Source organism: Calypte anna, chromosome 12 (genome assembly GCF_003957555.1).
Source record: "Calypte anna isolate BGI_N300 chromosome 12, bCalAnn1_v1.p, whole genome shotgun sequence".
Taxonomy (NCBI): Eukaryota; Metazoa; Chordata; class Aves; order Apodiformes; family Trochilidae; genus Calypte; species Calypte anna.
This window is the reverse complement of record NC_044258.1, coordinates 4627483-4648036: the sequence shown is the minus strand read 5'-3', so window position 1 is coordinate 4648036 and position 20554 is coordinate 4627483. Positions and strand designations below refer to the sequence as shown.

General features: G+C 47.0%; 1 protein-coding gene across 7 annotated transcripts in view; it reads left to right on the top strand.

Annotated features, from left to right (window-relative positions):
- RAD54L2 (RAD54 like 2) overlaps nucleotides 1-20332 on the top strand; it is a 67935-nt gene extending 47603 nt beyond the window's left edge. For 5 of the 7 annotated variants that reach the window (XM_030458688.1, XM_030458685.1, XM_030458687.1 and 2 more), the window contains 19 exons: nucleotides 1442-1581; nucleotides 3169-3300; nucleotides 4074-4306; nucleotides 4950-5132; nucleotides 5327-5460; nucleotides 6715-6911; nucleotides 7439-7781; nucleotides 9473-9650; nucleotides 10253-10504; nucleotides 11114-11232; nucleotides 11524-11639; nucleotides 12353-12452; nucleotides 12795-13000; nucleotides 14291-14466; nucleotides 15213-15409; nucleotides 15517-15713; nucleotides 16143-16232; nucleotides 16773-16865; nucleotides 17075-18559. In XM_030458688.1, the coding sequence (XP_030314548.1) occupies nucleotides 1442-1581; nucleotides 3169-3300; nucleotides 4074-4306; nucleotides 4950-5132; nucleotides 5327-5460; nucleotides 6715-6911; nucleotides 7439-7781; nucleotides 9473-9650; nucleotides 10253-10504; nucleotides 11114-11232; nucleotides 11524-11639; nucleotides 12353-12452; nucleotides 12795-13000; nucleotides 14291-14466; nucleotides 15213-15409; nucleotides 15517-15713; nucleotides 16143-16232; nucleotides 16773-16865; nucleotides 17075-18063 (4075 nt within the window). In that variant the 3' untranslated portion in view covers nucleotides 18064-18559. Of the gene's footprint in view, nucleotides 1-1441; nucleotides 1582-3168; nucleotides 3301-4073; nucleotides 4307-4949; nucleotides 5133-5326; nucleotides 5461-6714; nucleotides 6912-7438; nucleotides 7782-9472; nucleotides 9651-10252; nucleotides 10505-11113; nucleotides 11233-11523; nucleotides 11640-12352; nucleotides 12453-12794; nucleotides 13001-14290; nucleotides 14467-15212; nucleotides 15410-15516; nucleotides 15714-16142; nucleotides 16233-16772; nucleotides 16866-17074; nucleotides 18634-20250 lie in introns of those variants that run through there. The other 2 variants (XM_030458690.1, XM_030458689.1) reach the window with 2 other exon arrangements.
- Nucleotides 20333-20554: the final 222 nt, after the last annotated feature.

Genomic DNA, 20554 nt, shown 5'->3' with positions numbered 1-20554 from the left:
TTAGAAGCAGCCAGACAGACAGAGCTATGGTCCTGTATAGCCTTTTGGGTAAAACTGGAATCTCTGGACTTTTGCTTCTGAGCTACATATTGCCACTGCTGCAAAACCAGATGGATTTTCTTTTCCAAAACCTTAGAATTTGACCAGTGGGAGTAGTATGATCTCAGACTGGAGTGCTGCATGTGGGTGCAGACTTGTTTGGTACTTCAGAAGAGTGCATATTTGGTTATAGAATATATTGCAAAAACTGTGCACTCTTTGCTTGCTTTTAAGACATGTAATTGAAAAAACACACCACCATTAAGTAAATACCCCGTTTCAGATAGCTGCTGCTGCTGAGGATCCTGTTGCAAACAGCCTAAAGCATAGTCCATCCCTCTAATATCATGATGACTTGTTGGCAGGAATGCTGATGCTGTGACTGGTGACTGAAATGTTGCAAATCAGTTTCACCTGAATTTTATAAAGCCTTAATTGCTTGATGGTTTAAGTCATATATATTCTGGGACAGGCCATGAGGTGATAATTCACTACAAAATTTTGTTCATTTTGATCTAAAATGTTCAGAGGAGTCAAAATAGAGCAGAATTTCCTGTAGCAGCAACTGACTCTTTTGCCTTTTGTGTAGCATGCTGGTGGTATCTGGTTCATACTTAAGCTTGTGCAGATTGATTTTTTTAAAGCCAAAGGAATGAGCATTGAGTAGGCCTTGGAAACTGAAACTTCATTGGGATGGAGTTGTCACTACAGTGTAGGGCTGGGTGGATTTAAAGGCTAGTCTGAGGGAACTGGATTTTACCCTGGCTTGTACTTGCTGGCTTGTACTTTTACCCTGTACCACTTCTCTGGCAAAGCAGTCTTCATTTCCAAGGCTGCACACATTAGGGAAAAAGCAGCTTTTGGAAATAATGAAAACTACCTGTAGGCATAAGGTGTTCTGAGAGCATCCTTTGAAACAATTGTTAAAGCCATTAGAGGTCCTTCTTCCTGAAAATACTATTGTCAGAGTAGAATCAGAGTGATGACTTTTTGGGGAGGAATTGATGCTTTTATGTCCCATACAACTTCTTTGTATGTTTTTGTGCATTTTCTGTTTAGAAAGTGCATAGCAATAAATAACATCTGGTCAGACAGAAGGAGACAATGAAAACCTTGCTTAAGTATACACTTACCTACTCATGCTTTTCTTCCATTCATTAGTTTGATTCTTTCAAACTTGTGTCTTGTTCTTTGCTGCTAGTAGTGCTACCTGTAGTTGGGACACACAGCCTTGAAACGGCTGTAGAACGTGTCTCTTGGTGATGTTTCTGGTCCGTGTAGCTGACAGACTACCTGGACCTTGTCAGTCATCTTTTGAGATGGCTAGACAGCCATTCAGATTTTTGAAAGCAATTGTCTGAACGCCACCCAATCCTGTTTCTCTGTTGGCTTCTGTGTTCAGGAAGCTGTTGCGTGAGGACCAACTGGAAGCCGTGACAAAAGCAGCCCAGCAGGAAGAGTTGGAGAGAAGGAAGCGGCTAGAGCAGCAGAGGAAGGATTATCCAGCCACTATCCCAACTGTACCCCTAGAGCTTCTTCCTGGTAAGCAGTGGGAGGTGCCACCTGAAGCAAGATTTTTAAGAACAGAAGCTGAATGAAGAAGGTAGTGCCATGGTTGTCCATGACAGAACTGGGGTTGATGATTTTAAACTCTAATAGGGTAGATTCAGACTAAATATAAGGAAAAAAATTTCAACAGTGAGGATGGTGAAATGGTGGCCCAAGTTGCCCAGAGAAGTGGTAGGTGCTCCATCCCTGGAAACATTCATGGCCAGGTTGGATGGGGCTCTGCTTCAGCCTGATCTGGTTGAAGCTGTCCCTGCTCACTGCAGAGGGGTCGGCCTTCAAAGGTCTCTTCCCACCCAAGCCATTCTATGATTCTATGAACTTTCAAGTGTAAACTCTTGAAGTATCAGTTCTGAACCACTTATCAGTTCAGTGTAGTCAGTTCGGCTTCTGAGCTAGTTCTGAATCGAGATGCTGTGGCAGCATGGTGAAAAGTCTCAGGTAACTCTTGTTGAAAATATTTTGACAAGTTAATTGTGTGTAAGCAGTGTGCAGAACAGGTCTTTCTTGCCTTTCCAAATGGCATGAAAGCTTAGACCAACAGACCTGACAGAAGTGCTGTCCTTGGTCCAGATCTGTGAATGATCTGGCACTAAGGATAGTGGAACAATAGACTGGGTGTACATGTGTTTGTGATGTTAGATTGGGTCATGTATGTTCATGATGTAACCTTGTCCTTACTTGCATGTTTCAGCAAGCAGTGAAATGGCAGGCAGTATAAATGATTAAGCATCACCCTTGTCTTCCAGTGATTTTGTCATCTTGCATTGTCTCCTAACTTACATCATTTCAGTGATCTAGTTTTATAGCCTTTCAGACTGATGTAAAGGTCAGAGAAGCACAGTTGGAAGTTGTGTCAGGGGTAAGGAGTTCCTGAGTTGACTTTGTCTCTTGAGAAAAACATGTATTGTCCCTTTCAAAACATTTTTGCATGGAGGGGAAGGAATAAGAGCTACTTAACTGTACACTTCAACTGTTACAGAGTAGGTTGCAGCCCCAGAAGAGTGTCGTTGCTTGCTGAGTCACTGCAGTGGTACTTATTTGGCCCCATTAGCTATCCACTCTCCCCACATGGCAAAACTTACACAAACAAATGGCCTTCATCAGCAAAAGTTGTTTATAATATGTGGGATATAATTATGACATATCCCTACTAACAAAGGACAGTTATCCCTTCAGCAGTTGGTACTTTCTCTGGTGGATGAAAACCAGCTTTTATTTTTAGGACTCAACAAACGAAATAATTTTTTTAATAATTTAAAAAGTAAAAAGGGATGAGGGGGACATTAGAATGTTGCATGGTCAGTGTGCCCCAGCCAGGGCATGCAGTAGAGGGGGTGCCATCAGCAATGGGCTATTGTTTTGGCATATTGAGAAAGGATGAGATTGTGACCCAGGAAGCTGAGTCATAGGAGTATTGTAGACAGTGAGAGTCTGTTATGGAAAATTCCAGGGCTAAGTTACTGGAGCAAAAGTGGAAGGAAATACTGTCTGGTTTCTGAACAGTTTTGTCTCCTTCCCCATTATCATGAATTACTTATTGTTTGTAATTTATGTTTGTAGAGGACATTGTTTTCAGAACAGCAGAGGCTACCCAGCTCCCCCCTCAGGTTCTGGCTGAGGAAGTGATCTGCCTGGACAGTACTAGCAGTGGCAGTGAAGATGATACTAAAGGAAAAAATAGTATTAAAGATGGTAAGTGACCAGTTGCCTCACTCTGGTCTTCTCACAATGTGCTGTTTGTTTAGCCACAAGTCTCCTGCTTTCATCTAGTCAGGTGCTCCAGTAGTGAATCACTTCATTTTTGTAGGCCTATTGGTTTCCAAATATATGGCCAGTTCTGGCCTTTGAGTTCTAAACTGACATTTATAACTTAGGCCTATCAGGCACTCTTGTAAACTTGTGTTTATTTCTACTTTATAAATGTACTTAATTTTGTTCAGTGGTCTGCTGAGCAATGCTTCCATGAGATGTGACATCATCTGCTGTATATAAAAGGAGCATCTAAGCACCCAGATCTACAACTGAAAGTTGATTTTGTGTCCCTTGTCCTAAATTGGTCTAACCTGGCTCCATGGTACCACTCTGGCAGAATATTTCTCTGATTTTCTTTGTGGTCCTTGGGCATTGTATAAACAGATAAAATGCATGTCTGGGTTTGGGAATGAAGAGGACACGTGGAGGAGAGTGTAACACATTTACATAATGCTCTCTCATGTTCTGTTTGGATCAGCCTAAAATTGTGTTCTCAGAAACACAGGGAAGCTCCAGCCTTTTGGTGCTGGTCTGGGGAGCCTGATTTATTCCTGTATTGTGGCTGCTTGCTCAGAACAGGCCATTAGGTCAGTTTTGAATTGCAAAAGGTGGTAGCCTTGCTTTCCAGATATGAGGTTTTTTCCATGCATGATAAACCCTGATCTTCAAGTTAACATTTGTTCTCATTCCCTCTTGTTTTGGTTACTTCACAGAAGTGATTGAACTGAGTTCGGGAGAGGATGATGCCCTCCAAATTGTGGACAGCAGTGATTCTGGCAATGAAGGGGAGGAGGATGGCAGTGAAGAGAGCAGTGGCTCTCATGTGAATGATGCCTTAAATCAGTCAGATGCTCTGGGGCAAGTCATTGTCAACATCAATCATCCACCAAATGAGGAGGACATTTTCCTGGCTCCCCAGCTTGCACATGCAGTAAAACCCCATCAGGTACGTTTTATTCTCCTTGAAAATGTAATGAATTCAGGCAATCTGGGCCTTGTAATCTCAGCAGAAATTCTTTGGTGAGCTCTGTGACCAGTCTGGTTATGCTGCTGGCTGTTGTGGGCAGTCAAGTGATAAGGACATATTAAAAGAAGGCCAGAGTTAAGTGTGACTTTGGCTATTGTTATCATACGATACCTGTATTCATTCAATTCATTCCTTCAGTGCTCGAAGGTAAAATGTTTTACAAGAGTTGGAGTTCATTAACATGCCTAAGAAGCTTTTTACCTGAATGATGTCCTGGTGGTGGACCAGTGTAGTGATATCTGACACAGGAAGGAGTGTTTTCCTTTGCATCTTCATGTGCATTAAATGTGTGCTTTTTAAAAATAAAATTATAAACAAACTAATCAACACCAATGTAGATTCTCTGACTGCAAATTAATTTTGATTTGCTGGTATTCTCAGAAAGTTTTGGGAGTACCTAAAAGATACTGACTTTCTGAGCCTTCCCCAAATTAGAATACCATAGTGAACTTGAAACATCCCCTTTTTGATGTAATCCTAAGGTGCCTGTCACTCTGTAAATACATACCCATCTTGCATTTTTCGTCCACTATTCTAATGCCTTTTCTACTTTTCTGTCTAGATTGGTGGGATACGATTCCTTTATGACAACTTGGTTGAGTCCTTGGAGAGATTTAAAACCAGCAGTGGGTTTGGGTGTATTTTAGCACATAGCATGGGCCTGGGCAAGACCATACAGGTCATCTCTTTCTTGGATGTACTTTTTCGGCACACAGAAGCAAAGACTGTTCTTGCCATTGTACCTGTAAGTAGCTCATGTGGCAGGGTGGCTATCACACTCTTGCTCTTTTCTCCCTCTTTTGTTCTCTGTGTTCCTTGGTTTGCATGCTGTGGTCTGTTTCCTCTACCTGGTCCCAGCTGGGTGTCATTACCTATTCTCATTTCTGTTTATGAGTGACTCAGTTGGGTTTTTAATCCTTCTATGGCTAACTTTTTTAGGTGAATACGCTCCAAAACTGGCTAGCAGAGTTCAACATGTGGCTCCCAGCACCCGAAAACCTTCCTGCTGATTATAACTCCAAAGAGGTCCAGCCCCGCACCTTCAAAGTCCACATCCTGAATGATGAACACAAGTAGGTGCCAGTAAAATCACTTTTGAGCTCTTGGACTTCATCTGATGGAGCTGTTATCAGACTTGCTTTTGCAGACTGTTTAAATTGGGCTAATTCTATGCCCTCAACTCTCAGGTCTTTCTTGCTCTAGATTTGCTGTGGATACTGTCTTGAGAGGAGGATTTTGGTACCTGGGAGAGATTTAATGTCTCCTTCATTCAGTTTATATCTTGTACTTCCTTCTCAGACTGCTGATGCACCTCTCTGTTCTCCCACACATGCTGAGATGAGGATCCCAGTTCCAAACACTGTTCTGTTTCTGCAGAGCGGAGCAGAAATGCTGTGCTTTGTTTCTGGTGGTACACTGCTAGTCCTGTCAGAATCCTGGGACTCATAAGGCATGTGCCCCCTGTACCATGTCTCTTGTACTTTAAACATTGTGGTCTTTTCCTGGGATTTTTCACACCCCTGCGATTCATCTACCTGACATTGAGAGTTTCTGTGAATTGTGTTGTTCTTGAGGGATTCTGGCAAATTATTCACAGCCTCCTTGTCCAGAAGGGAGAAATTTGTGGTTGCAGTTACAGCTTGGTATGAAGTGTATTCTTGGCTTGCAGATCTCTGCTTCTTTCTGGATCATTTGTCAGGCACAGATCAGGACAGCACAGTGATCCTGGGGAGCTCTCAGTTCATTAGCTATGTTCATACATTCATCTCTTGAGGTCTTCACCTCCTGGGTGAAATGTACTTTGAATCTGCTGATGCTGCTCCTCCCATGTGTTTACTATTGGATATGATCTAGTGTGCTCTGGGAGAATTGAGTGAGGACAGTGCTTTGGTATGAATCAGTTCTGAGCAGACTAGCAGGGAAGGAATAGTTGAGGGACACTGGTATTGGAAGAGATAATAACAAGGGAGAAATTACTAGACTGTTACAACCACATACAGTAGCATCTCATTCTGAAAATTGATTTTGCAGAGGCAGTCTCTTCAGCAGCTCTTTAAAAAGGATCCTCTCAAGTTTCATATGCTTTTGTACATGACAAACTTCTACAGCTCTGTTCCTGTGAGGATCTGTCGTTCTCAACCCTTCTATCTATAACACATTGTTTTGTTTTCCTCTGTACCAGATTGTTTCTCTTCTGTCTGGTTTGATGCAAGAAAATACTTTAATTAATTGAACAGGTCTTTTTTTTCTCAGGAGACTCCAATCCAGTGATTCAAACTGAAACTGGAAAGAAAGCTCACAGTTTATTTGTCTGGTTTGTTTTGCAGGACAACAGCTGCACGTGCAAAGGTGGTGAATGACTGGGTGATAGAGGGTGGTGTGCTGCTGATGGGATATGAGATGTATCGTCTCCTCTCACTGAAGAAGTCCTTTGCCACTGGCAGGAAGAAGAAAACAAAGAAACAAACTGGCCCTGTTATTATTGACTTGGATGAGGAAGACCGGCAGCAAGAGCTTCTGAAAGGTGAGGCCAGTCCTCAACTGAGAAGAGAGTGTGATCCTGTTGTCTGGCTGGCAGCACAGGGAAAGAACCTAGAATTTGCTTTTAGCATCCCTGACATAATCAGGCTCTGCTGAGCAGGATTGTATCTTTGGAGACAGAAGGATATTGAGTTTTGATTGAGTCTTTCATTTCTTGCAGTAGCTGCAAGTAAGCGTGGCAGTCAGTACACCAGACTCAGGGGTTTTGTCTGTGTGAGATTTTACCAGTCTGATCTGAAGCAAGACACTGAACTTGATGCAATGCAGGTCATTGAGCAAAAATTGAGGGACAGTCATGCCTGGTCATTACCACATTATGCTAAATTGGAGCTAGTGTCTAGTCACATTTGATTTCCTCAATCAGCCTTGCTCTCTGCCACCAGTGAATACTGCATTTTTTTGTCTTTAAGAACTACCCCTTTTTTTCTTTTTATGAAGTTAAGTGACCATATAAAACCAGACCTTTGTCTTACTCATCTCTAACTAACACTTAATGTTCCTTGTCCTCAGGGATTGAGAAAGCTCTGTCTCGCCCTGGCCCAGATGTGGTTATTTGTGATGAGGGACACCGGATAAAGAACTGCCATGCCAGCACTTCACAGGCCCTGAAGAACATCCGCTCCCGCCGGCGGGTGGTGCTGACTGGCTACCCACTCCAGAACAACCTCATTGAGTATTGGTGCATGGTAGACTTTGTCCGACCTGACTTCCTAGGCTCACGGCAGGAATTCAGCAACATGTTTGAGCGCCCCATCCTAAACGGGCAGTGTATTGACAGCACCCCTCAAGATGTCCGCCTCATGAGGTATCGCAGCCATGTCCTGCATAGCCTGCTGGAAGGCTTTGTGCAGCGGTGAGTCCACCAGGAGTTCTTAAGGGTGTAGTCCATGCCAACAGCTCCTTCATTCCAAATCAGCCTGCTTGTTTGCTGAGTTCATGCAGTACAGCTAGTCATGCTGCCTTGGAGAATCACAGAGTCATGCAGGTTGGAAAAGACCCTCAAGATCATCAGGTCCAACCATAAACTTAGCACTGCCAAGTCCACCACTAAACCATGTCCCTGTGCATCACATCTACATGGCTTTTAAATCCATCCAGGGACGATGACTCAACCACTTCCCTGGGCAGCCTGTTCCAGTGCTTGATAATTCTTTTGGTGAAGAAATTTTTCGTATTATCCAATCTGAATCTCCCCTGATGCAACGTGAGGCCATTCACTCTCACTCTATTGCTTATTACATAAGAGAAGAGATTGACACCCACCTTGGTCAGCCCTCCTTTCATGTAGTTATAGACAGCAACAAGGTCTCCCCTCAGCCTCCTTTTCTCCAGACTGAACAACCCCGGTTCCCTCAAACACTCCTCACAGGACTTGTTCTTCGGATTCTTCACTAGCTTTGTTTCTCTTCTCTGGACTCAGTCCAGCACCTCAATGTCTTTCTTCTAGTGTGGGGCCCAAAACTCAACACAGGATTCAAGGTGTGGCCTCACCAGTGCTGAGCACAGAGGGATGATCCCTGCCCTGGTGCTGCTGGCCACACTGCTTCTGATACAAGCCAGGATGCTGTTGGCCATCTTGGCCACGTGGGCACATGCTGGGTCATATTGAGCCGCTGTCAACCATCACCCTCTGTCCTTTTCCTCTGGGCACCTTTCCAGCCACTCTTCCCCAAGCCTGTAACATTGTGTGTGGTTGTAGTGACCCAAGTGCAGGACCCAACACTGACCCTTATTAAACCTCATACAGTTGGCCTTGGCCCATCGATCCAGCTTCTCAGGCTTGAGTTTTAAACAGGTACTTTATCTTTGTGAGAGGATATTAAGCACACAGAGAAAACCACAGGCGAGATTCTTAAGTTAGTAGCTCCATATTTCTCTCAATCTCTGTCATATTCAATCTGTCAACTGCAAAGTGGTCCTTATGGCTCTGTTTTGCCTTTGGGGTAGAAGTTAAGTTGGTTTGCTTTGGTATCACAGACTCTGTTAATGGAGAACACTACTTCTAACTGCATCAGAGTGACCTCAGGTTTATTTTGATGTCTTAATAATTAATTTGGATGTGCATTTTCTGATACCTTCTACCCCAGGGTCTGAAAGTGTTTCAGAAATCTCAGGTAGGAACAGTGACAGTGTCTCCACCACTCTGGAAGCAAATCGGCTTTGTTCTCAGGTGAGGTTTTCTTAGATGCTGGACCAGTGATTTGGACAGAGCATCTTAGTCAGTGGCATATCTATAAAGAGACTTCAGGTCTTTGTTTTTCAGCTACCATAGAAAACAGGACTTTCGTCACCCTCTAATGCTGTGGCCTGTGCTAGAGGATTGTAACATTTAAGATTTCTGTAATTGTGCTTGCAGTTGGTATTTGGCTGCAGGGAGAGTGTCTTAGAAGTGTCCTGCATTAGAGAAGTGTGTGACTAGACCTCTTTTTCCCTGCAGCCAGGTGGGCAAGAAGTCAGAATCTTACCCTAGAGGCAGCCACAGAGAGATCAGATTGGGAAATTCCCTCCACTCAGTTTATCTCTCTCTCTTGATTTCCTCCACAGGCGAGGTCACAACGTGCTGAAGGTTCAGCTCCCATCCAAGGAAGAACATGTCATCCTGGTGCGCCTGTCAAAGATCCAACGGGCCCTTTATACCGAGTTCATGAACCGGTTCCGAGATGCAGGCAACAGTGGCTGGCTGGGACTGAACCCACTCAAAGCTTTCTGTGTTTGTTGTAAGGTAGGTTTTGGCAGGAGCTGCAAAGAAATATTCTAGTATGTAGGGGAAAGGCAGGAGTATCAGTGAAAACAGGAAATAGAACTGTGGTTGTCCAGGTGCATCTTCTCTCCCTGAAGTGCCCTGCTGTGTCCCAGCAGGACTGTTATCCCCACTTTCAGAACTGGAGTGCAGAGATGTTAAATGTCTTGTTCAAACTTGTACCAGATGCCTGCAGCCATCAGATGAAGGGAGCTGATAGTGTAACCGTTTTCCTGCTGCAATGCAAACAAGCAGCTTCCTCTGCACTTGTGCTGTGAGGGATGCATGGTGGTCTTCTGGTTTGTTCTCAAGGAAATAATTCAGCAGTTTTAAAGTCAGGAGAGCCTTGGTTAAGGTGGTTTATACCTTGTGTAATGGCAAAGTTGTGTTCTCTCCTTTCCCTGCCTTAATGCAGTCAGGCTGGTTTTCTCTGCAGTGCCTCACAGTTCCACATGGGGATGATGATGAGGTGATTGAAGGATTAGTTCTCCCCTTTGAATAGCTGGGGAGGGATTTCAGTCTACAACCATTAGCAGGAAAAAGGCCAGCGCAGAACTAATCACTTTTGTCTCTTACTCCCTCAGATTTGGAACCATCCAGATGTGTTGTATGAAGCTCTGCAAAAGGAGAATCTGGCAAATGAGCAGGATTTGGATGTGGATGACCTTGGCACAGCAAGTACTAATTCCCGCTGCCAGCCTCAGGGGATTAAAGTCAAAACAGAGAGTAATGCTTTGGCATCACCAGTTGGAGAAGCTACCAATAGCAAGTTCCTCCAAAGTGTTGGCTTCAACCCCTTTCAGGAGAGAGCAAATCAGGTCGTTACTTATGAGTGGGTGAGTACCACTGCTGTAAAACTCTTCATCTGGAGAGTTATGATAAACATAGACTAGATAATTACTCTGAAAGACTGTACCTGTTCTTGTCAGGGTAGTTTTCTGAACTAGGGCAAAGAAAAGACTCTCCTGTTTAAAAGTTGGGGATTTCTCATCTGTTTTCCCTGCCATGGTGCATCTTGATAAGCATGTCTGCATGGCACTGGGTAGGGATTCTGGAACTCTGGTGCAGGCAACACTCTTATATCATTGTTTTCATCTGACAGAAAAGGCTGTGGACTTTACTATTCTAAAAAAATGTGTTAAGGTGAAATTTAATCTACTTAAAGGGTGGTAAATCTCATGGGCTGGAGCAGAGGTCTTGAGATAGAGTAGAATTTTATGAGAGGTTAAGAGGATACCTATTCATCCATACTTCTAGAAGTCTGTCATTTGTATCCTCTAGAATGAGAGGCAGCAGCAGTAGTAGAGAGTAACGTTGTCACCTGTACCTGGCTGGATATATATAACCTCTCTGCAATGACTTATTTCTCTTGGGTTGAGACAGGACTTTTGAACTAAACAGGGAATGAGCAATTCCACCTGTAATAGTCCTCTGTTTCTTGGTAGGCCAAAGACATCTTGTGTGATTACCAGACAGGAGTCTTGGAAAACTCGCCCAAGATGGTGTTACTGTTCCACCTAATTGAGGAAAGTGTGAAACTTGGAGACAAGATCTTGGTCTTCAGGTAAGCAAAGTATGAACAACTGATCCTGCAGTCACCAAATACTGGAGTAGTTGAACCCTTCCTGGTACTGAGGTTGTTACACGGGGTGAGTGGTGCGGCAGTTCCCTTTTTCTCCTTTGTTATATTAGATTCTCGTTTTCCTCCATGGATTTTATACTTCCACCACTATCCAGTTTACTAATGAGAGGTGTGCTGGCACAAACAGGGTTTGACAACATTGGGGAAGAATTCTGACATTCCACTTTTGCTGCTGTGGGGGCTTTCTCCTGAACAGAGATCTTGGTTTTGCAGCCAGAGCTTGTCTACGTTATCTGTCATTGAAGAGTTTTTGGCAAAGAGACCAATGCCAAGTCCTCCAGGCTCAGATGGAGGAGTTCACAACTGGGTCCGAAACATCAGCTATTACAGTGAGTGCAGCCAATCCTCCTCTCATTTGGTGTGACACTGTTTGATCTTCTGTGATGGACTAATTCCTCAAAGTCACCCACCATCTTCTTGTACTTTTCCCTGGGGATGAAAATGCTCTTCTGAAGCATTCTTCTGGTGAAGTCTCTTTCAGATTGTTCTTACTTTAGTTGCTCAGTGCCACTTGTTCCTGATTTTTGCAGAGCTGCCATAAGCAACCTGCTGCCCAGGAACAGAGACATGATACCCACATGCACTCTTTCAGACCAGTACACTTTGTGCTCAGATCCAGTCTATGGGGTTTTGCCAAAGGCTTTCACAATTTTGCTTTCTCTGATTTCCTTGAGCTTCTAGCATACGTGAGGCCTTTGTGCCTGCTGCTCTTGCTTGCTGTCTGTCTTGCTTAACACAGAGCCTTAAGAGGCTTGTTGTGTTGTTGCACTCCCAGTCTTGGCCTTGTGAAGCTTGAGGAATGTTTTGCTTTGTCTTTCAGTTTAGCAAATCCCAACCTGGCTGGCTGTGTTGCACCTGCCTGGCTGGGCAGATTAGAGCTCCAAAGTGATCTGGTTGAGGTCCCAGAGTGCATGATTTGAGGAAGACCTAGAATTGGTTGGGAACCACTGTCAAAGCTCAGTGTTTGGGAAGAGGTTTTGTGCTGATGGGATTTGCCCTAAACATACAGACCTGTTAAATGTGTCCTTAATTTCCTTTTCAGGACTGGATGGCAGCACCTCTGCCTCGGAAAGGGAACGACTGATTAACCAGTTCAATGACCCCAGCAACACCTCTGTTTGGCTCTTCCTTTTGTCCACACGGTAAGTTGGCTGGAGCAGAAGGGCACAGTGGAGGACTCATGCTGATGCTTGGTATTCACATCGGTTTTTAGTTCTTAAACCCCCTTTGTAGTACACTCTCAAGATTATGGGATGATAGTGCCATCTGCTTCTGAATTCCCTAGGGGCATAAAATTTTAGCTTTAGTCCTCTGCAGCAACTTAACAACAGTCTGGGAAACAAAACACAGGTTTAATGTTGCCTGTATGATCAGAGGGGACTTTCCATAGATAACTCATGGACTCTTGGCTGTGGTGGCAGTCCTGCCTGGAAGCTTTGAAAAACTGCAAGGGCAGCAATCTGTAATTTGACTTCAATTTGCAGTGCTGGATGTTTGGGTGTCAACCTCATTGGAGCAAACAGAGTGGTGGTGTTTGATGCTTCTTGGAACCCGTGCCATGATGCCCAGGCCGTGTGCCGAGTGTACCGCTACGGGCAGAAGAAGCCGTGCCACATCTACAGACTGGTTTCTGATTACACCCTTGAGAAGAAGATCTATGACCGTCAGATCTCCAAGCAGGGCATGTCAGGTAAGTGTGGATGGACATAGCACTCTGCTCTTGGCTTTCACTCATTTTAGCTCCTGTTTCTGTAGTTTTTGTAACTTCTTTTTTTAAGGCTGGAAACGAGTCAGCCAAAGAAGTGATGGAGACACTGTTGTAAAGCTTTATCTGTTGTTTATTAGCTAGCAGGAACATGAGACCCTAAAAAGAAATTCATGGCAGAACAGTAGTGGTTGTGGAGCCTGCATTCTGTAGCATGGTTGAGCTACCAGTCAGACGCAGTGCCATTTGCTTTCTCTGCTACTCTCCTGGCTGCTACAAGAGACTGGAGACTCAGTGGGTTGTCATCCTGTTCTCCACAGTGCCTGGGAATTATTTGTGTTAAATAACCTGGGCATTACCTATTACATAGCTCTGTACCTCCATTTCTCCAGTAGCAAGAGAAGGAGAGTAACAACATTAATATATATATTGACATCCTTGACTGATAGTGCTTTCTTAGGAGCAAAGAATCATTCATTCATTCATTCATTCCAGTTCTGACCTGATCTTGTACCAGAAGTATCTTTAGTGCTGGCTTGTGTCAGCTGTCAAGCTCTTCATGTAGAGCACACAGCTGAGGGTTATGGTGACCCAGAAAGAGTTCTGCCTGTGTCCTTTTTTGTCTTGAAACCCAACTCCAGAGGCAGCAGCTCAGGGTAATAGGCTCAGAACACTGTCTTATATTCAAGGTGGAGTCCCCTGGCAGCTGGGCTGGATCACAGGAGGGTCCTGGATATAGATGTTTTGTCCATGTGCTCCCAATTGCCCTGTGTGCAGGAAGGAATGAATGCCCAAGGAAAACTTTTGGACTCTTACAAGGGAGGGACCATGGCTGCTATCCTGAGCTTTTGATTCAAAAGTGTTCTGTAAATTTCAGCACCTGGTTCTTAACTTGAGCCTTTTTGGTGGGATCTGTGGGAGGGCATGTACTAATGTGGCTGCAGTTATGTCTCAGGTCATGTATGTTGTGAGCCTTGCAATGTGAGATGAAACACCATCAGTAATTAGCCTCACGTTCTTGCATGCCAGGAGGTCCATGACCTGCACTGCATTACTGTGCAGTCTGGAGCACAAGGCTTTTGTCAGCCTGGCTTGGTCAAACAGGCTTGTGTCTAAACAGGGCTGATGATTTTTCTCCCTGCCCTGACATTTATGGAATGCTTCTGAGGATCATTCAGATTGCAAGGAAGGAGATATGTTAGAACAGGAGTGTAGGAAGGACAGCAGTACCCATCTCATCCCTTCTCTGCTCACTCCATTCCCTCTCCTTTCCAGACCGGGTGGTGGATGATCTGAACCCAGTGCTGAACTTCACCCGACGGGAGGTGGAGAACCTGCTGCATTTTGTGGAAGAGGAATCTGACCCTGCTCAGCTCTCCCTGAATCCAAGCAAGATGAAGGAATCTGTTCTACAATTAGCCTGTCTCAAGTATCCTCACCTCATCACCAAGGTAAGACCAGCCCTCTTCCTTAATGGCACAACACTGCACAAGCACAGTCAGGCTGGAGGAGTCTGTCTGTGTGATGAGAACATGGTGGCAAGAAGGACACACATATGTATGTACTGGTGGGAATAGGTAAAAAATTCTCTAGAGAGGGGCCCTAGGAGCCCTGTTCTTGCAAGTATCTTCTACACAGACAGACCTACCTCTGCCTTGGACAGGTGAGGGGGCACCCCTTTCTTCAACTTAATGCTGTGCCAGGAAGTTGGCAGTGGCATATCCTGGTTTGCTGCCAGCTCTCTTCCTGGTGTGGCTTTAAACCAGAGCTGGGATAACCAGAACTTGCCTGTGTTGTGTAGAGTTTCTCTGATAGGGGTGTACTGCAGAGTGGGCCTGTGGCAAGGTGCCATGGAGCTCTGGTGGTTGTGTGACCTCTTAGCAGGCTCTGTCTTTGTGCTCTTAGCTTGGCCTTTGGCTCTTGGGTTTTCCTGTGAGCGGTGGTCTTGGCTGGGCAGCCTTAGTGATGGTGACTGATGGCTTAGCTGGCTGTCACTCTTTGAGATGAGCCTTGGTCACATCCACAGCATTGCCCCATGCTTGCTTTGGCCATTATTAGCCTCCCAAATCCCCTCTTCCCTGCTCCAGCCTGGGGTGGAGAGAGGGCTGATGTTGAGACTAGGTGGCTACCGTTTGGGGCATGTTGGTTCCCTCTTGTGGTGTGTTGGTGTCAAAACCTGAGTGCTGTGGGGTTGCAGGAGCCTTTTCAGCATGAGTCACTGCTGATCGACCGGAAGGAGCACAAGCTGACCAAGGCAGAGAAGAAAGCAGCCAAGAAGAGCTATGAGGAGGAAAAGCGAGCATCCGTCCCCTACACCCGGCCGTCCTACGCACAGTATTACCCAGCCAGTGACCAGAGCCTGACGAGCATCCCTGCCTTTAGCCAGAGGAACTGGTGAGTACCTGCCTCTTCCCCTTCTTCCTGTGCTGCAGATGTGAAATGAGGGGGCAGAGGATGCTTAACCCTGTCAGTGAGGGCACTGCACTCTCCTCTCTCACTAGGCGACCAGCCCTCAAGGGTGAGGACAAGCCGGTGGCAAGCGTTCGCCCAGTCCAATCCACCCCCATTCCTATGATGCCCCGGCATGTCCCCATGGGCGGTGCAGGATCCACCTCAAGTTCCAACCCCGCGGTCAACTTCCCCATCAACTATCTACAGCGAGCTGGTGTCTTTGTGCAGAAGATTGTCACCACCACAGGTGAGTTGCTGATGCTCCCAGGGAGTTGAGCTGTTGGTGCCCACATGGACCATGGGCAGACAGGCAACAGAGCCACTGGTACTGCCTCACTGCCTTTCAGTGGTTCCCGTGTTCCTGGAGGGCTTTCCCTGCACGTGTGTAAGAGGCATGGGCCTAGTGGGTTGTTGGGAGTGAATTCTCTTTAAAAGGGCCTGCAACAATTGCCAGTTGTCCTTCTTGGGATAGGGGAGATGCTGTGCCAGAGCTGCATGGTTTTGCCTCTGCAGAACCTCTGCTGCTCAGAAATAAACTCAGGGCTTGCTTCTAGCACTGTTTGTAGGAGACACAACTACACTGCAAGCGAAGGGGTTTTGTGGTGCACCTCCCTGTTCCCAAGTGTGTTGGTATGTGATTTCATGGATGTTGTTCTGTTTCTTCCCCCTCTGCCAGATATTGTGATTCCGGGTACAAACACATCTACTGATGTACAGGCCAGAATCAGTGCTGGCGAGAGCATCCACATCATCCGAGGGACAAAAGGTAATCTCTGTCTGGGTAAGACTTGTGAACAGGGTCTTAGCCAATGCTAATTAGCAAAGAAAAGGATGTGAAAGCATGAATCAGTTCCCTTGAGAGGAAAAGAAACAAGGGGAGGAGATCTGGACTCTGCAGTGGCTCTGCAGTCCATGCTTTAGGTGTGCTGTTGTAGCTCATGCTTCGGGGCGTTTGCAACTGTGGCTGTTGTTGCCTCGGAGAGAGCAACCTGTGAGATACCTGTGGCCAGGTATCTCATTCTCAAAGCACCCATTGCATGTGTTGGGGCAGCCAAACACTTCCTGATAGTCCCAGAGCAAACTCAGTCCCAAGAACGAAGCTCCATGTTCAGCACATTGGAGGGGTAAACTCCAGCCCGGGAAAACTGAGAGGGTGGAGATGAGCAGTGAAGAAGTGGGGAGAAGCCCCGCACTGATCCCTCTTCCTGCATTGTCTGTGGGGTGGCCTTCTGCAGCAGTGCTGTTGTGTTCCTTTCTGGGCAGCCTCACAGAAACCAGGAATGAAGTTGTTCTGCCTCTGTTCCAGGGACTTATATCCGGACCAGTGATGGGCGAATTTTTGCTATCCGGACCACTGGGAAGCCAAAGGGCAGTGAGGACCGTCGGACAGCTGCCTCAGGTAGGGGTTTCTGAGTGCTAGATGGGGCTTACTCATGCACTTTCCCACCCGAGTGTCTGGGGCATCTTTTCTAAATGCCTTCTATCACTCCTGTGTTCAAAGCTGACCCCACAGTCTTCCGAGGATATCCCCACCTTCCTTTCCACTCTTAGCCCCCAGATTCTTCTCCATAGATTTCCTTCTCACCTGTTCCATCTCCTTGTTTCCAGGCTCCCAGAGCTCCTCACTGGAGTCCACAAGCAACGGCAGACACAGTGCCTCATCACCACAGCTCCCCAGTGCGGAGGAGCTCACTCGGCCCATATCCCCTGACAGCCCCGAGATCATCAGTGAGCTGCAGCAGTATGCGGAGGCAGCAGCTGCCCGGGAGTCCCGGCACAGCTCTCCCAGCACCAACACCACGCAGGGCCACCCCACTCACACGGACAGCGCGCCCAGCCTGGCAGCCCGAGGAGCCGAGCAGCATGTGGGGATTCACTGCATGGCTCCCTCTGTGTCTTCAGCCCTGCCAGCCACCAGCCAGCACGTCGATGCCCACTCGGTGTTGGACTTACGGGGCAGCAAGCGCAAGTCGACCTCGCCGTCGGCTCCGGAGGAGCAGGCCCGCAGGCAGCAGAAGAAGCGCCAGCTGCCATCGTCCGTGCAGCCCTACGAACACGGGTACCCCGTCTCTGGTGGGTTCGCCATGCCTCCTGTCTCTTTAAACCACAACCTAACCCATCCATTTGCCTCCCAACCAGGAAACTCCTTGTACGTGGGCACTGGCTCCTCTTATTACCAGCTGCCCAATTTACTCCCAGACCCTCATCTGGTGTTCCCTGTGACTACTGACCCTCTGCTGACAGCCGGCACCGCCAGCTCTTCTGCTGCTACCTCAGCCACCGCCAGCGTCCCCTCATTCATGCTAAACCCTTCTCTGGCAGGGGTGCTGCCCAATTACTCGCTTCCCTTCACGCAGTCACTCCTGCCCGAGCCCAGGATGTTTGCTCCTTTCCCAGCCCCCGTCTTGCCTAGCAGCCTTCCCAGGAGCATGGCATCTGCCTACCCTGGCTACATGTCCCCTCACTCGGGTTACCCGGCCGGGGGCCTCCTTCGGTCCCAGGTGCCTCAGTTTGAACCCCAGGAGGTCCCAGAGGTGGGATGCAGCTCTAATGACGAGGACAAAGACGACGATGTTATAGAGATCACAGGGAAATAATGGGCCCAGCTCCTGCTCGGTGTCAGCTCCGCCAGGAGGCAAAAGTTGCAGGACCTTTTTGGGAGTCAGAATTTCCCCTCTGGGCTATAGCAGTGGGTGGAGAAGGATGCGAAGGGTCTGGCGTGGGGGTTGTTTTGTTTGTTTTGTTTTGTTTTTTAGATGTCAAGGATCTGAATTGTATTAGGGGCTGGGAGGGGGATAGAGTGGACCTCCTATGGCAGAGGGAGCAAGAGCCAGGGGAGGAGGGAAGCAGCAATGCAAACCATAGGAGTGCCTCCCTCCCACGCTCTGTCTGTCTGTCTGTCTCTGTTCTCTGTCTCGTCTGGAAGGGGGAGGCTTGGTGTTGCAAGTCACTGCCCTTCTTAGGCCTGGAGGCATGGGCTTGACCACTGGCAGGGCCCACCTCCCTCTCACATGAACTGCCTTATCTGTGAACTTCTCTCACTCTGGGAGGTGTGGGCCTGGGGGTGACTCCAGCAGAGGCTGGGGGTGAAACAATTTTTTTTCCAGGGAAGGGAGGGAGGGCTTCTACATTGTGTATGTCGGGACAGGGGGGAGGGGGGATTGATGTAAAAAAAAAAAGAAAAGGGAAAAAAAAAAAGAAAAAAGAAACAAAACACCCCACAAACAATTTGTCATCCTCTTCAAATTCACATGAACTAGTGTGAGGGATCCAGGCAGGCTCCTGCCATAGCGAGGAGGGCAGGGTTCTGGTGGAAGGCTCCCCCAGGCACTTCTGGAGGGTCCCATCCAAGGTAGGTTGGTCCCTGTGGTTCTGATGCCAGCTGTGTGTGCCAGATGAGTGGAGCATTCCCAGATCTCTTGCTGGTTGTTGGAGGGGAATCCTAGTGACTTCCCAGCTCCTCAGCCCTGCCAGGCTGTGTGAAGGCCACATCTCACCCTGCCATGGCCTACCAGATGCAGGGTTAGGTGGGCTCACTGCTGCTGCTTCCACTGCAGTATGCAGTGGAGAAGGTTGGGAGGGGACACTGGTCCAAGTGCCACTTTCTCTTGAATCTGTGATTGGAGCGACTTCCCCCTGCAGAGAATCTCAACATTAATTTATTTCATGAAGGCGTAATATTTATTGTTTGGGGGACGCTTTCTTTCTACTTTTAAATTAATTTTCATATTAAAAAAATAAAATGCTGGCCTCCATCATGCAGTGGTTGCTTGTTGGGTTGTGTGTGGGGAGGAGCACGTGCTTGACCAAAGCATAGCCTAGCAGCAAGGCCAGCTGCAGAGACTGTCTGGATTTGCTCCATCGGGGGGATGGTGCCAGAACAGGGAGGAGATGCTCCAGGTGTTCTGTAGCAGCCAGAGGGAAGATGGAGTCCCCTTTTCATGCTGGGGCAGGTGGAAGAGCTTGTGTGGAAGCTGCCTGTGCTCATTCCCTGTGAGGAGAGGGGCTGTGAGTTGGGAAGGCAGAGGTCCTGCTGCTGAAGCACCTTTCTCCAGGTAGGGAGCAGTATCCAGCCCAGACCTGATCTGCTGCAGGGGCTGGCCCTAGCTCTGACAGTGAGCAGGCTGCTCACCTCTGTGCCAGGTGAGAGGAGAGAGGCTGGGCTACCCAAGTGCAGCTGGCTTGGTGTATGTGACTGCCTGTGTGTAAACATGTGAGGATGGAGACTTGAAATCCAGGAACCTGGCTATATCAACAGGCAGGAGATGTTCTTCATGTGTGAGACCTCCTGTAGGTGACCCTGCTCTGGCAGGGTGGTTGGAATAGATGATCTTTCAAGGTCCCTTCTAACCCCTAACTTTCTGTGATGCTGTGGGATGTCCCTGGAATGTAGTCAGAACCTTGGAGCAGTGGTAGCTTGTAGGGGACCTCTTGGGCTGTGGAAACTGCAGTCACTGGTTTTAGTTGGGTCCAACTTGGGTGTAGGAAAAGGCAGGATGTCCTGACATCCTCCACCAAAAGGGGGCTGGAAGATGGGGACCTCCCTTCCTGAGAGAGAGAGAGAGAGGTGTGTGTGCATGTGTGTTTACAAAAACATAATAAAAAAAATGTTACGGGGCTTTCCTAGTGTCTTTCTCTGTTTAATGGACATTGTCTGTCAAACATAACCACACCATTCATAGAAGCCTTAGATCAACAGTTTAGCTATGCAAATTATTTTAATTATTTTTTTTTTTTAAAAAGACAAACATTAAAATAGTGCTTTCTTCTTTAACATATCCTAGGAGTTGAAAACCGAGGGGTTCTGAGCAAACTGCTGGACAACTTGTCTTTGGATGCACCATGGAAATAAAAATCAAACCCCCCCACAAAAGTAACAAAGCAAATTAACTGGTGGTGTTCATGCAAGTTTCTCCAAAGACTTGACAGTGCTGCATCTGTGAGTCATGCCCTTCTGTGCTCTGTGTGTCCACCTCATGCACAACCCTGTGCCACTGATTGTATGACCAGCTTGCCCAGATGTCTGTTGCATCCCTGTGAGGCTGTCAGTTTTCCGGTGGATTTGGGGAATGGACCTAGGCAAGGGCT